Below are 14,527 nucleotides of genomic sequence, written 5' to 3' on the forward strand. Positions count from 1 at the left end.
GGTGACTAAAGGTGTTACTGAAATGGAGTTCATCGGTCATAGGCTATTTTTGTTTCTACGGCCATAGTTCCTTGTGTGGTAAATGAACTGTCATTTAAGATTATACATGAGAAATGGTCAGAATTAATATCAATATTTAGTAACTAGCAATTTACAGTATTAGTAAACTGCTAGCCTCTGATTTGAGAGATCATTACATGGAATTGGGGAAAATGCCAAATTCATGTTACATTGTTAAAAAGCTGCTGATTTTGCATTATTATTAATGTGGAATTTTCCTACCCCTACTGATAAGTGATGAAACTTTTTAGTGTGTACTGGTGGCAGGGTAGGGATATATTGAAAGCCACCCAAGGCAGTGGAACCTGCCATCCAGGCAGGTAGCAGAGTTATTCTCATATTGGGGATATTTACACAGGGTGAAATAGGATATCACTTTCCTCGGCCACAGGTAGATGACCAATGAATCTGATGTACAGTCACGCACATTTGTTTGTTCATCCTAAGCATTTTAGTCAACCTCTACCTACAACAAGACAGTCTATCACCCCATCAATCCCAGACTTGGTCAGAATTAATTGAAAAACATTCCACAGCAGATAAGGAAGTACTTGTGTGTTCCACCTCACTCCACCCTCTCTCCTCCCAGTCAGTTGCCCTCAGTTCTGTTGTACACATCTGCGACCCCATTGAATGTGGTTTGTATACCTTAGATGCAGCTATCTCGTGGAGTTGTGAGCAGCTCTTGAGCACCCATGGATCATGATTGTTTCACAACACTTGTGGTGCATGTGGAATCCATGTCACAACAGTATGTTATTGCTATCAGGGGAAAAGGGGTGGTGATACGCCCTATTAAATTGGTGCTTGTAATTTAGTTGCCAATAGATGTGTTCAGACTGTCTGTGGTCAAACTTTTATCCGAGATTAGAGATATATAATTTCTAATAATATAGATCAGCACAGAACTTTCTTGTTTCACATATCTAGCTTTTGTTGTTTGGTAGTTACTGGGGATATTTGTATTAGTGATGTTAGCTGTATTATACAAATCACATGAGATATTCATATGGTTCCTCACCGTATTGTTTGCAGATTTGTTGGTGTTTATGATGATAAATTTGTGCTTTCTTTTTCAGAGGTGAAGCTGCATTTCGTGCAATGATGTCTGGATTTGGGTGGGCAAAACACCCAATGATTCAACGTATACATTCCTTGCCTCCAGAGATTCCAATAACCATAATATATGGTTCAAGATCTTGGGTTCAGAACACACCGGGGGAAACAATACAGCAAGCTCGCACAAATTCATATGTCAATGTGCAGGTAAGATATTCTAAGCAATGTGAGCAAAAACATGCAAAATTTCGTTTGCTAAACATGAAAGAAAAATAGAGGTATATACCAGTGAATCACTCCTGAGTGGTAATGGGGAAATATAGTTACTCATTATTTCCGTCCTGTTATCTTCCTTTACTCCTATAGCCAAATATCTCCGTCAGAACATATGAACTTTTAGTCATCATATACTGATAGATCAGTTGTATTTGTAAGTTTACAATTAGCGAGATCTAATTTTTATAACGTTTTTGCTAGTGTATATAATGACCCTGCGCCATCTACTCTACTTGTAACTATAGTGTACTATTAACCTCCTTTATTACAAATGGCTGGTTGTGCCTGTTAAACTGTGTGACCTTGCTACAACCTTGGCTATATTTTTTTTAAAAAAATAAATAAAAACCATTGTTAGCTCTCCTTTAAAGTAAACTGGACTCACTTACAAATGATAACTGTGTTTGTACCTGTCTCAATATTAATTAGGCTATTATACTTTTTCCATAGCATTTTGTCACAAACTAGAGCATTGTATGCAGAAACAGTCTACACTACACTTAACTTCACACTTTTAATTATTTTGATGAGTCATGTTTTGTACCGAAACACAGTGTCATTATTTACTATTGAGCTCAGAACCAATACTAACTCACCTTCAAAACTTTCCTCCTTTTGATATATGCCACCAGTCCTGAAAGAACAGAATCTTGAAGGTAAATCTGTTCGTTAAACTTGAAACAGTAATGAATGTGTGTTTGAATAAACAGATTTTTTGCTTTAGTACCAGAATTAAACGAACAATTGAAAGACTTCCCTTTAAAACATTACTTTATGAACTGTGCAAAGAAAAATAAGTTAATTATTGTCATCAGGCTGAATTTATTTTAGTCTTGAGAATTTAAGCAATGGCTGTTATGAATGTTTTGTATCTCCATTTTCATTTGTTAATGAACCACAAAAAACTTGCACTAATGATACAGCCCAACTGCCAACCCTGTATCAACACTGCCCACTGGGTTAGCCTATTGCACATTTTCTCTTGTAGAAAAGGTGTTCCAGAAATGGAACGATAAGGAAAAAACTTGGCAGTTCTCTGGCCTAATGGCTTCCCCGTTTCGTTGGCTGAGTACTTCTCTTTTCATAATAATAAATAATAAATCCCAGAGTTTATAAATGTTATTGTTTTAAATCCTTAAGTATACACCAAAGAAATAAAGTGTCTAATTATTAATCAGAATATTCTTTTACCATTATTTTATACCTCTTTAAATAATCATGATTAAGTCATATCAGAAATTTACAACACACTACATAAATATAAAAGTAATACTGTTCTGTTACAAGCAGCATGTAAAATGCACCACGCAAGGAATTATTGCATTTTGTATATTGCAGGTAATTACAGGTGCTGGACACCATGTATATGCTGATAAAAGTGAAACTTTTAATCAGCATGTACTTGAAGCATGTGAGCTGTCAGACAGACGTGATAGCAGACTGTTGGGTACTCTTACTCAAAATGGAGATGATGAAAGTGATGATGATGAAAGTGAAAGTGATGCTGAGGGAAATATACTGGAGGATATACGTTTTGTTCCTAGTTGAAACAGTCTATGGATCTCATATTTCGTGAAATGTAAAACTGCAATTTGTTTGTAGTTGAATTTGTTGAAGATTCAAATTCATATATGCAATTGTTTTAAATATCTTAAATTTTATTTATGATAAAATGGAAATTTAGTGTAAAATAAAACATATTTTAACATGTATAAGATTTTAACAATTTTTGAAAATGGAAAATGGGCCACTTATTACCAGATGTCAAAGCAGGATATGGAGTAGGGATGAGACACACATCTGAAAATGTAATTACACTCTAGCTTTTATAAGTGTCATTAATTTCCGAATTGGAAGAAAGGAAGTACTGATTATAAAAAAGGTATATGAGATTTATGGATTGATGTTTATAGCCAAGGAAAGTTACTTGATGAGACCTATCAGTAAACATAAATGTGAGTGAGTGGTGGCCTAACTTCACTAAACTCTAGGTTCAACCATAATTTAAATTTTCTCTTTAACCTCAGATACCGTTAATTTGCCAGTGGGCAAGTAGACTTCTATTGCATGTCACTAATATTAGTGATATATATATATATTTCCCCTTTCATTGTTGAATAAGATTTTAATTTGTATATTGCTTCCTCTTTTCTTAATTTCACTATATTGGCTAAATACAGAACCACCTCTCTGCTGATGGCAAGATATTACAGAAAATAAGGAAACATGAATAAGACTTTGAGCAGTGGACATAATGTATCCATGAGCATATGTCCCTACGGTTCCTCTTGCTGTATTGAATATGCAAAATATGCAATTCAAAGTTTCAAACTTTTGCACACTTTCCTTTTTGTGTTTCCCTTCATCTACATTTCTGCTGCTTAGCTTTTTTTATTATTTTGTATGTCTTCCAGGACTTATTATTACACATGTAGTGTATAGATTAGCACTTCCGAAATTTGTGAGATGTTGCATGTGTAAGTAATGGGAGTAGGGTCCTGTTAAGTTCCAGTCTTCCTTTTGTTGTTCTCTGAAATCACCTCAGGTGATCTTCCCTAACTTGTTTTCTATTTGAGTGAGTGCTGAGTTTAATGACATTAATGTTGTAGGGACTTTGAAACTGTAAGCTATTTTCTTTACACTATAAAAATGGTAATGTGTCTATATATGGATGCTAATACCATTAGAATCACATCATTGCATTTTTTCCCATTGACGAGATATTTTTCAAGAAATGTGTGTGTAACAGTACTTGAACATCTATTTTGTAACATGATGTGATATATTTGTTACGCTTATTTCATGTTTTGTTTCAATGTGAAATAATGTAAAAATATCAACAGTGGATGTTGCTTAAATCTGTGATGGACAATCACCAAAGGAATTGTTTAGTGATAAGAAATTTTGGTAACTAAAGAACATAAAAGTAAATAATATTTTAGATAATGTGTGTAACAGATCTTATTTTTACCTCTAACCCTCTGTATTGGCATCACAAAAGTATGATATATATGCTACATAATTAATTTGAGAATTAATGTTTTCCATTTGCAATGATTGAGCACTTAAAGCTCTTCTTGTAAACATTTGGCGTATCAATGAAAAAAAAAAAAAATGAGGAGGATAGATTGCTACTCACCACGTAGGGAACACATGAATTTCACACAATTACATTGAAAAAAGAACACTAAATATTATTAGCTATCAGACTAAGCCCATTACCAGATACAGACAGAAGAAACATATGCACATGATTATGCATGCCCACTGTCATCTCTGGGCACTAAGATCTGACTGCATCTGAGGTGAGCAGCAATAGTACATGAGGTGTCACCTACACTCTGCTAAGGCTCTTATCCACAAGTTGTATGCAGGTGAAATGGGATGGCTCAGAAGTCAGATCTTCATTGGGTGCTCCTTTCAGAGTTGAGCCATAGGTGCTTGCAGACACAGTGGCTGCGTGTGTTCAGGGCCGTGTGCGTGTGTGTGTGTGTGTCTTCCAATAACAGTCTCCCCCTCCCTCCCCTCCCAATGTGTGCACCCACCACTCAGGACTGCCTCTACATGGCGAGAAGCAATTTATCCTTTTTTATATTATCCTGTCCAGGATTTTCGATTGTTTGGTGTATCACAAAGTTTGAAACCGACAATGACCCATCATTTTGTGAATGTTTTATATGAAGGAAAGCAGTTGCAGATGCACAGAGATTTGAATTTTAAAGCTATGATATGTCAGCATCCTGCACAGCATCAAGCTTTAATGCATACATGTGTCTTAAGGGACCACATTAGTTCATATTTTAGATTGTTTTCCTGGAAATGTACAAACTGGGGTTGATTTTGTGGCATAATTGATATTAATATTCCATCACTTGAAGGCTTAACTTAGATATCTAACCGAAAATAGGCTATTTTATGTAATGAATATTTTATGAAAAATAGACTATACATTTCAACCTTTATAAGTTTGAAAATCAAGAAGCGACAATGGCTCCTTCAGTATAATCTTTTGATATGTTTTGACATTTTGCAAAGAACTTGGCATAGTAGGTTTAATTGCAAATTACAAAGTACATCGTAAATGCACTTGTAGTGACTGAGCGCCAGAGGCTGGGCACACACAGGGAGAAAAACAGTGGGAAACACAGTCCAGGCCAAGTCTGGTGATGAGCAAGTTCATCACAACAAATCACTGAACTGTCCTAATTGGGCACATAGAACCTACACAGAACATAAACTTTGCGGGAGAGAGTGCGCCCACTGTTGGTGTGCAGGTGTCCTCAATCTGCTGGTGGTGGCACTGCCAATGAGGGGTGCCGACGCTCTAATTTGGAAGTCTTGCCTGCAGCGCCAAATGTGAACTCTGCAGGTGTGATGGTGATGATGTAACTGGACACACCTCCACATCTCATACCCCCTCTGGGGATCTGGAGCCACATGTATTGGTGGTAAAAGGTGGAAGGTCATGTGAATGGGACTAATGTCAGAGACGGACTGGTGTGGTCAAGTATGCCATGGGGCACGCCCAGGTGATTCTGCAGTATTGGCAGTGATGTGATGGCAGATGCATGTTGATGATGATCACCTCCATTGGCTTGTTGGCATCGAATGACGCATTGTTGCTGTGGCACTGGATTGTCAGCTATCTCCAGTGTGGCAGGACGTACAGTGAGAAGTGGTCCAGACGATGGCAAGCCAGGTATGGGACAAGACCACGCGTGCCACTGGCATGAAATCTGTGCCATCAGCGGTGAGGGACAGGGCAGAAACAATGAGCGATTCTGTGGGAGGGTGGTGTCCAGGCACACTCTGTTGAGCACTGGCAGAGGACAATGTTCTTGCTCAACAGTTCCTCAAGTGATGGTGCACCTGTGCACGGCACTTGCATGTTGACTCCTTGCTGCAGTCTACAGTGATTGTGGGTAGGACAGGTCAGTGCCCCAATGGTTGGAGAGCAGCACAGTATTGGTGTCAGCAGTGAATGTTTGCGTACTGCATTTCGCTTGCACTATAGCTAGCATCCATCCAAGCTGCTGACTAACAGTATGTTCCCAGACATACATGCTAGGTGTATCACAATGGATGTGAGTGCATGTTGGGGCATGCCGCAAGGTAGAGTGGGTGCAGCAGAGTCCTGGGTTGTCAGTTGTGGAGGATCCTTGCCACGCTTCTGCCAGGCAGTGGTGTAGTTCTGTAGGTACAGTGAAACAGAGGAATATCGAGTCTGCCAAGCACTTTTGTAACTGCAATTTAAAGGTCCACACAATATGCTTCACCTTCCCTCATGATTGTGAGTGAAAATGCGTGGACGTGAGATGGGCAATACAATTTTGGCTGTAGAAATCTTGAAACAGCACTAATGTGAAATGAGGGCCGTTACTGGAGACAATCATTAGGGCAACCCTTCAGTCACAAAGACCTGTGGGAGAGCTCACTCAGTAGCTACCTTGATGGTGGAGTGCATTTGCAGAATATGTGGGTAGATGGACAACATATTGACCTCCACCTACCGTACAGAATGACAGAAGAGATTGACAGAGATGGTGTAAATGTGGCCCTACAGCTGAGGTGGCATGGGCTGTGGAGCAAAAGTTCTTGGCAGCACCAGCTACTGTTTAGCACTGTTTTTACTTACAGATATCCTCGCAATCACTGAGTTAGTGCCAAGCCAGTAGACAAAAAGCTGCACAAGGAGCTTCATGCAGGTCATACCCCAGTGGGCATGGTGTAAGAGACCATTAATATGAGTCCACAGGACTGAGGGGACAATGACCCAGGAGTCATCCGAGTCAGTCCTTAGGAGGAAAGTGCCAGTGCCTACCGCCAGCCACTGATGGAGAATAAAATGGGAGCCGAGTGGACCAGACACCTCGGCAGGCAGGCACTTTGGCTGCCATCACACACAAAATCAACTACCTCTCGAAGCAGGGATCTAGGTGGGTAGCTTGTGCAATGCGATGTGGCATTACCGGAAGTATATCCACCATGTGCTGCAAGTAAGCATCAATCTGGAAACAGCCAATTTTAGATTTGTCAAAGTCTGGATCAGGTCCCACAGGCAGGTGCAAAAATTTGTCAGCATTAGAATGCTGTGCTGTGGATCTGTAATGAACCTCATAGTGGTGCACACTCAGAAACTAAGTCCAACACTTCAGTCGTCGGGAAGTTATGAAGGGGGCACCAAACAATGAGAAAAGTGACATATGGTATGTGATGAGATAAGATGCAATTTGCTGCCGTAGAGTGAAATGTGGAACGTCTGGATGGCGTACATGATGGCTAAAGCCGCCTTTCCGATCCGAGAATAATTGCGTTGAATGGCTGTCAACATTTTGATACAAGGGGCTGCTCAGAGCCATCTGTCTTTCTGTAAGCTCACACCCCTCCAACACCATAGTGGGAAGCGATTATTGCCAGGACAAATTTTTTGCCCAGTATAAAGGTACCAAGGCACAGCAATGTCTTTAGCAGTGCCTTTATATGCGTGGAAACTCCATTGCACGCTGGTAACCAAAAGAAAGAAAAACTGCTTTTTTGCAACTTTTTCAATGAGTGAGTTGTTTCTGCCAAGTTAGGGAGAAATTTTGAAAAATAACTGGTTTTGCCCAGAAATGATTCGAGTTCTTTCAGGTTTCGCAGTTTAGGGAGTTTGAGTCGCCACTACATGGTGCTTCATAGGTTTCACACTGTCCTTTTAAAGAAGGTGGCCCAAATGTTCAATTTCTGTATGAAAGAACTTTGATTTTTACAGATTGCACTTAAGGCCCTTCCCTTGCCATTTAGTGAATAGAATCAAGGGTTAGTGACGGTGTTCCTGCCATGAGGAATCTGTGACATTGTCTTTAAGATAGTTTGCACAGGATGGAACCCGTCAAGTTAACTATTCTAAAAATCAATGAAAAATTATGTATATACCCGAAAATAATAAAGTTTTGAAAATATAACTGGATAGATAAAAAAAACCTACTCACCAAATGGCGACAGGAGAACATACATATAAAAGGTATTATGAGTACAAGCTTTTGGAGGCAGTGTCTGCTTCTTTTGGCAGAAGGAAAAGAAGGAAGGGTGAAGGAAAACGACTTTTGGGATTTAGGAAAAAGAGGCAGAGTTTGGAAAAGTCACCCAGAACCCTGGGTCAGAGGAATGTTACTGGACGGGATGAGAAGGAAAGACTTCTTATCCCATCCATTGAGTCTTCCCCGACCCTTATGACTTTTCGGAACTCCACCCCTTTTGCTAAACCTCACTAGTCCTTTTCCTTCACCCCTCTTCCCTCCCTGTCAAGCCTCCAGCCTTATATGTGTGTTCTCCTGCAACCAATTGGTGATTAGATTTTTTGTCTGTGTGATGATAAATGACGGCCACACTCGCAGTACCAAATGACCAAATGAATAGAATGGTAAAGTCCAAGGGACATCTTGATGATCATTATCTGTCAAGAGCCATGATCCAGCCAAGTCTATTTTAGAAAAGCAGTCACTATTCATGAGCTGTGTATTATTTTCGGCCGTGGAATGGGGTAGCTATCCACTACAGACTGGATGTTAATGGTGGACTTAAAATGTCTGCACAAAATAGGTACCCTGTAAGTCTTCCGATAACAACCAGTGATGTACAGGCTGTGCAACCAGTCCAATTTTTGCTTAACCACCAGCCACAGAGCAGATGGAATAGGCACTGCATGACAAAATTTGAGAACAGCCATCACTTACAGTGTGATGTGGAACCCATCTTCTGCAGCACCCAATCCCAGTGAAAACAGTGTCCAAACTCGTGGCAGAAGTCATCTAGTGCCCGGAACAGGATGAAATTGGAAATGAGATGTGCAGCATCCTCAATTGGAAAAAAAACATGAGTGCATCAAGATCAATAATATTTTTGGACGTTGCACTGTTGATGGCCAAAAAAACATGAGCGCATATGATAAACTGATCCGCAACGTTGATCGTGAACTGGCCTGAAGAAGAATTGGCTGACCTCTGTAACAGACCAAATGATGAGTGATGGAGGAAAGAAAAAGGTGACTCAAGTGATGATACTTTTCAAGATTCAGAGATGTCCTGGTATTGACCTGGAAATGGAATGATCTTTGCAGAATTTGCAGTATAATATAAATCTTGCATGGAAGTCTGAGCTCCTGGCTGAGCATGAGTGTGACACTATGAACCTCCAGGAGGTCTTATGTCTCCATCCGAGTACTGGCCTTGCTGGCATCTGTGGTAGATAGTTGCAACATGAACTTAGTTAAGGCTAGCTGTGCATGCAGATGTGGAAGCAACTACAGACATGTGCTGCGAAACAATCAGGACAAGACAGGAAACTGCATCGAGTAGAGCCACAGTCTGATGGTGAACAGTGCGAACAAGAAGAAAACAATGAAGGTGTTGGTGAATGATGCTGTTGCTGTGGTATGGAAAGCACTGCCGCTACTCCCACTGTGTCAAACTGTTCAGTCACAGCATGTGACGCTTACAACACCTGAGCTGTTGTCAGGACTTTCTCAACTGTGGCATCTTCCAATCACAATGCCTCCTGACACACTTCTCTGGCTGGAGCAGAATGGACGACAACATTGCATATCAGAGAGTCGGCATAGGAGCCTTGACAGTAAGCACTTGTAAATCTGTACTTCCAACTCAACCTCCAGAGGTTGGCTTATGCTTATCTGATGGGATTGGCCCTGCTTCTGTTGTCACTGGTGAAATTCCATATGGTAAGCCACAACATGGGTTTGCTTATGATGATCATCATTAAGCAACTGACAGGATTGAGAAAACAATAATGCTGCATGGTCCATTGACAGAGCGAGTTTCTGAAGCAAAAGAGATGTTTTCAGGCTTGATCCAAGACAAGAAAAAGGAGTTTTGCAGAGATGGGTCCATTACCTGAAATACTGCATAACACTGCTGCACAAGTACAAGTCCCACTCTTCCTTCGCCTCTTGGTACAGTGAAAGAGCTGTGGGCATGGGTGGGTGTGCTGAAGGTGGGTGTAAGGACCATGTCACCCTGTGAAGTTGTAACCAGCTAACGAAGCAAGTCTAACTACTGTTGTTGCGGTTTGAGCTGGTGCAGTTGTAACAACTGAACCAATGCTGTAGTCATTGTGCTCATGGAACACACACACAACAAAATGACATTTTTGCCAAAAACTGTAGCATCTACAGTTTTATTGCAAATAACAAAGTACACAGTAAATACAATTTCAGTGACCCTCTGCCACACACCGCTTGGTGGCTAGCGGAGTATATATGTAAATAGATATGTAGACATGAATATAATAGAAAGAAACATTCCACATGGGAAAAATATATTAAAAAAAGATGCTGTGACTTACCAAACGAGAAAGCGCTGGTAGATAGACACAATAAAAAACACACACACAAATATCAAGCTTTCGCAACCCATGGTTGCTTTATCAGGAAAGAGGGAAGGAGAGGGAAAGACAAAAGGATGTGGGTTTTAAGGGAGAGGGTAAGGAGTCATTCCATTCCTGGGTGCGGAAAGACTTACCTTAGGGGGAAAAAGGGACAGGTATGCACACGCGCCCCCCCCTCTCCCCTCCCCCCCCCCCCCCACACACACACACACATCCATCCGCACATATACAGACACAAGCAGCCACACACACATATCCATCCGCACATATACAGACACAAGCAGACATATGCAAAGGCAAAGAGTTTGGGCAGAGATGTCAGTCGAGGCAGAAGTACAGAGGCAAAGATGTGGTTGAGTGACAAGTGATGTACGAGGCACGGCAAATTGAAATTAGCGGAGGTTGAGGCCAGGTGGGTAATGGGAAGAGAGGATATATTGAAGGGCAAGTTCCCATCTCCGAAGTTCTGATAGGTTGGTGTCGGTGGGAAGTATCCAGATAACCCGGACGGTGTAACACTGTGCCAAGATGTGCTGGCTGTGCACCAAGGCATGTTTAGCCACAGGGTGATCCTCATTACCAACAAACACTGTCTGGCTGTGTCCGTTCATGCGAATGGACAGTAGGTTGCTGGTCATTCCCACATAGAAGGCTTCACAGTGTAGGCAGGTCAGTTGGTAAATCACGTGGGTGCTTTCACATATGGTTCTGCCTTTGATCGTGTACACCTTCTGGGTTACAGGACTGGAGTAGGTGGTGGTGGGAGGGTGCATGGGACAGGTTTTACACCGGGGGCGGTTACAAGGGTAGGAGGCAGAGGGTAGGGAAGGTGGTTTGGGGATTTCATAGGGATGAACCAAGAGGTTACGAAGGTTAGGTGGACGGCGGAAAGACACTCTTGGTGGAGTGGGGAGGATTTCATGAAGGATGGATCTCATTTCAGGGCAGGATTTGAGGAAGTCGTATCCCTGCTAGAGAGCCACATTCACAGTGTGATCCACTGGATTCTCTTGTACCAGAACACTGTCTTCAGGGCAGAATTTGATGAGCCATTGCTGGAGAGTTGCTGTCTCAGCTGGATGTTCAAAATCATGCACAGTAAATTGACCTATCTGAGGCACACCATCTTGTCACAGCACTGACAATGTGGGTGGAGAGGTTAGCATGTTCAGTGAAGCCGAAATCTATGCCAGCTGTGGTGCAGCTACTGGCAGGGTCTCCCATACCAGACAGGTCTCAGCAAATGAACTGGATGCTGCATGTCCCACAATACTCTGTCTACCACACCAATTCCTGTAGTCATTCCCCAGGTGCCTAACTCAAGGTGTGGTACCATCTGTGCCAAGGGTTTCATGGCTACTGGGCTACTGGGTGATCTCCCTGAGTAATTAGCCTTGCACTGGGTGTGGCTCTGTGGTGTTGATGGATATATCATCAATCCTTGTGTGACCAAAGTGGAGAACAGAGAAGCAAAATAAGAATTGAGGGACTTGGAGAGAACTTAAGAACTTATAACTTCTTTATTATACAATTTTGTAAGACATGAATTGGTGTGTTACTTAGGCAATGATACATTTACAATCCTCTAAAACAAGACAATCTTCTTTTGTCTCTTGTGATGTCACAGAACATCTGTCACTGAAGCCAACCTTATTGATTTCAAAACACTCACCGACACACAGCAAAACACCATATGGCAGAACAACCTGCTCCCGAATCACCCCCTTCTCAGTAAGACGGTCACAATTCACTGTACCACTTACACTAGTCTTGCGGGAAATCAAATTATGCAGCCTGATCTTGATGTCGTGGTTTTTTATCTTCAGGTTGTTTGTCCCGGGGTGGTGGTGAAATTGGAGTATCTTCTGGCAATTTAACATCTTCATTTAGCAAATATGCAGGTTTCAATCAGTGGCTGGAAATGTTTTTTACGTGGTCATTCATTTTGATTCCAAAACATTTTAGGCCTTCATATGGAGATTCTAATGACTTTTTAACTCTCTCAACCCTTACAAATACGTGTGTTGACCTGCTGAGGTCCTTGTATACAAATGGTGTCTGTTTTACTTTGTGAGCTATTTTTGCACAGGTTTCAGCTAGTTCATATATTGTTTTAGTTGTGAGACAAATTGGGGTAAGTCTGAATCCCTTTTTGTTCCATCTTCTTGAAAAAAATCACCAGGTATCCTGATGAACAAACCAAAAATCATTTCTGCTATCATAGCATTAGTAATAATGAAAAGCACCAGTTTGCTTTTGTTCTACAATATTGTAGAATATTCTGTAGAATAATATTGTAGAACAAAAGCAAACTGGTGCTTTTCATTTATTATTGTAATGTTGTTCTACCAAGAACCGACGGAAGATTCTGTTAATATCATAGCATTAGTGTTTTCTCTGATTGAGCAACGAAGACCAAGAAGGATTACAGATATTGTTTGAATCCATTTTGTAGTTGAATGTGAACAGATTGCTGCTTTAAGTGCATGATGAAATCTTTTTATTTTTCCATTGGATTGAGGATTATATGCAGTAGATTGAGTTAGATTACAACTATATATTTTTGATAGTGCTTGAAATAGCTTAGAATTAAATTGTCATCCACGATCGGCACTATTTGATAAGGTGTGCCAAATCTAGTAATCCAACAATTAAAGAAAGCTTGAGCTACAGCTTTTGCTTGTATATCCCAAAGTGGTATTACCTCTGTCCAATTCATAACTCTATCAATACATGTTAAGCAATATGTATATTCATCAGAAGGAGGCATTGGCCCTATCAAATCCAGATGAATTACTTTAAAACATTCATCAGCGTCGGGAAAGTGTCCTATTGGTGAATGCACATGTCATGATACCTTGTTTTTTTTGACAAGCATTACATGCTTGTGACCAATTTGCAATGTCCTTTTTCATATTCATCCAGACACATCTTGATGTAATCATTTTTAGAGTTGTCTTGATACCTGGATGAGCCAAATTATGATAATGTTGAAAAATAGCATAACGGAATTTTTCAGGAATATAAGGTCGAATACTTTGTGTCGAGACATAACACCACAATTGCTTGCCTGTCTGAGTCAAATAGTATTTTAATTCAAGTGAAGTATTATTGCCGAATTGCAGTTGATGAAGCTCTTCGTCCTTTTCTTGTGCCGGGGCTATCTCTTTATAGTTAATTGGAACCAATTCTTCAAGCCTTGAAAAGCTATCAGCCACAACATTTGCTTTACCAGAAACATGTCGCAAATCTGTTGTAAATTGTGAAATATATTGGAGATAATGTAATTGGATGGATGTTGCTTTCTCATTCTTCTGCTTGAATGCATATGTTAGAGGGGCGTGTTCAGTATAAATAACCAAGTCTCTACCTTCTAACAGATATTTGAAATACTTGACAGCCATATATATACTAAGTAGTTCTCTATATCTAAAAACAAAGATGATGTAACTTACCAAACAAAAGCACTGGCAGGTTGATAGACACACAAACCAACACAAACACACACACAAAATTCAAGCTTTTGCAACCAATGGTTGCTTCATCAAGAAAGAGGGAAGGAGAGGGAAAGACGAAAGGATGTGGGTTTTAAGGGAGAGGGTAAGGAGTCATTACAGTCCCGGGAGTGGAAAGACTTACCTTAGGGGGAAAAAAGGACAGGTATACACTCGCACACTCACACATATCCGTCTGCACATATACAGACACCTGCTTGTGTCTCCCTTAAAACCCACATCCTTTCGTCTTTCCC

At 40.6% G+C, this 14,527-nt stretch overlaps 1 protein-coding gene across 1 annotated transcript in view; it reads left to right on the plus strand.

Annotated features, from left to right (window-relative positions):
* LOC124797941 (1-acylglycerol-3-phosphate O-acyltransferase ABHD5-like) overlaps positions 1–4,421 on the plus strand; it is a 51,170-nt gene extending 46,749 nt beyond the window's left edge. Inside the window, exons 7-8 of the mRNA XM_047261077.1 lie at positions 1,140–1,326; positions 2,734–4,421. Coding sequence (XP_047117033.1) covers positions 1,140–1,326; positions 2,734–2,943 — 397 coding nt within the window. The 3' untranslated portion in view covers positions 2,944–4,421. The remainder of the gene's footprint in view (positions 1–1,139; positions 1,327–2,733) is intronic.
* Positions 4,422–14,527: the final 10,106 nt, after the last annotated feature.

The sequence above is a fragment of the Schistocerca piceifrons genome, chromosome 5, assembly GCF_021461385.2.
Source record: "Schistocerca piceifrons isolate TAMUIC-IGC-003096 chromosome 5, iqSchPice1.1, whole genome shotgun sequence".
Taxonomy (NCBI): Eukaryota; Metazoa; Arthropoda; class Insecta; order Orthoptera; family Acrididae; genus Schistocerca; species Schistocerca piceifrons.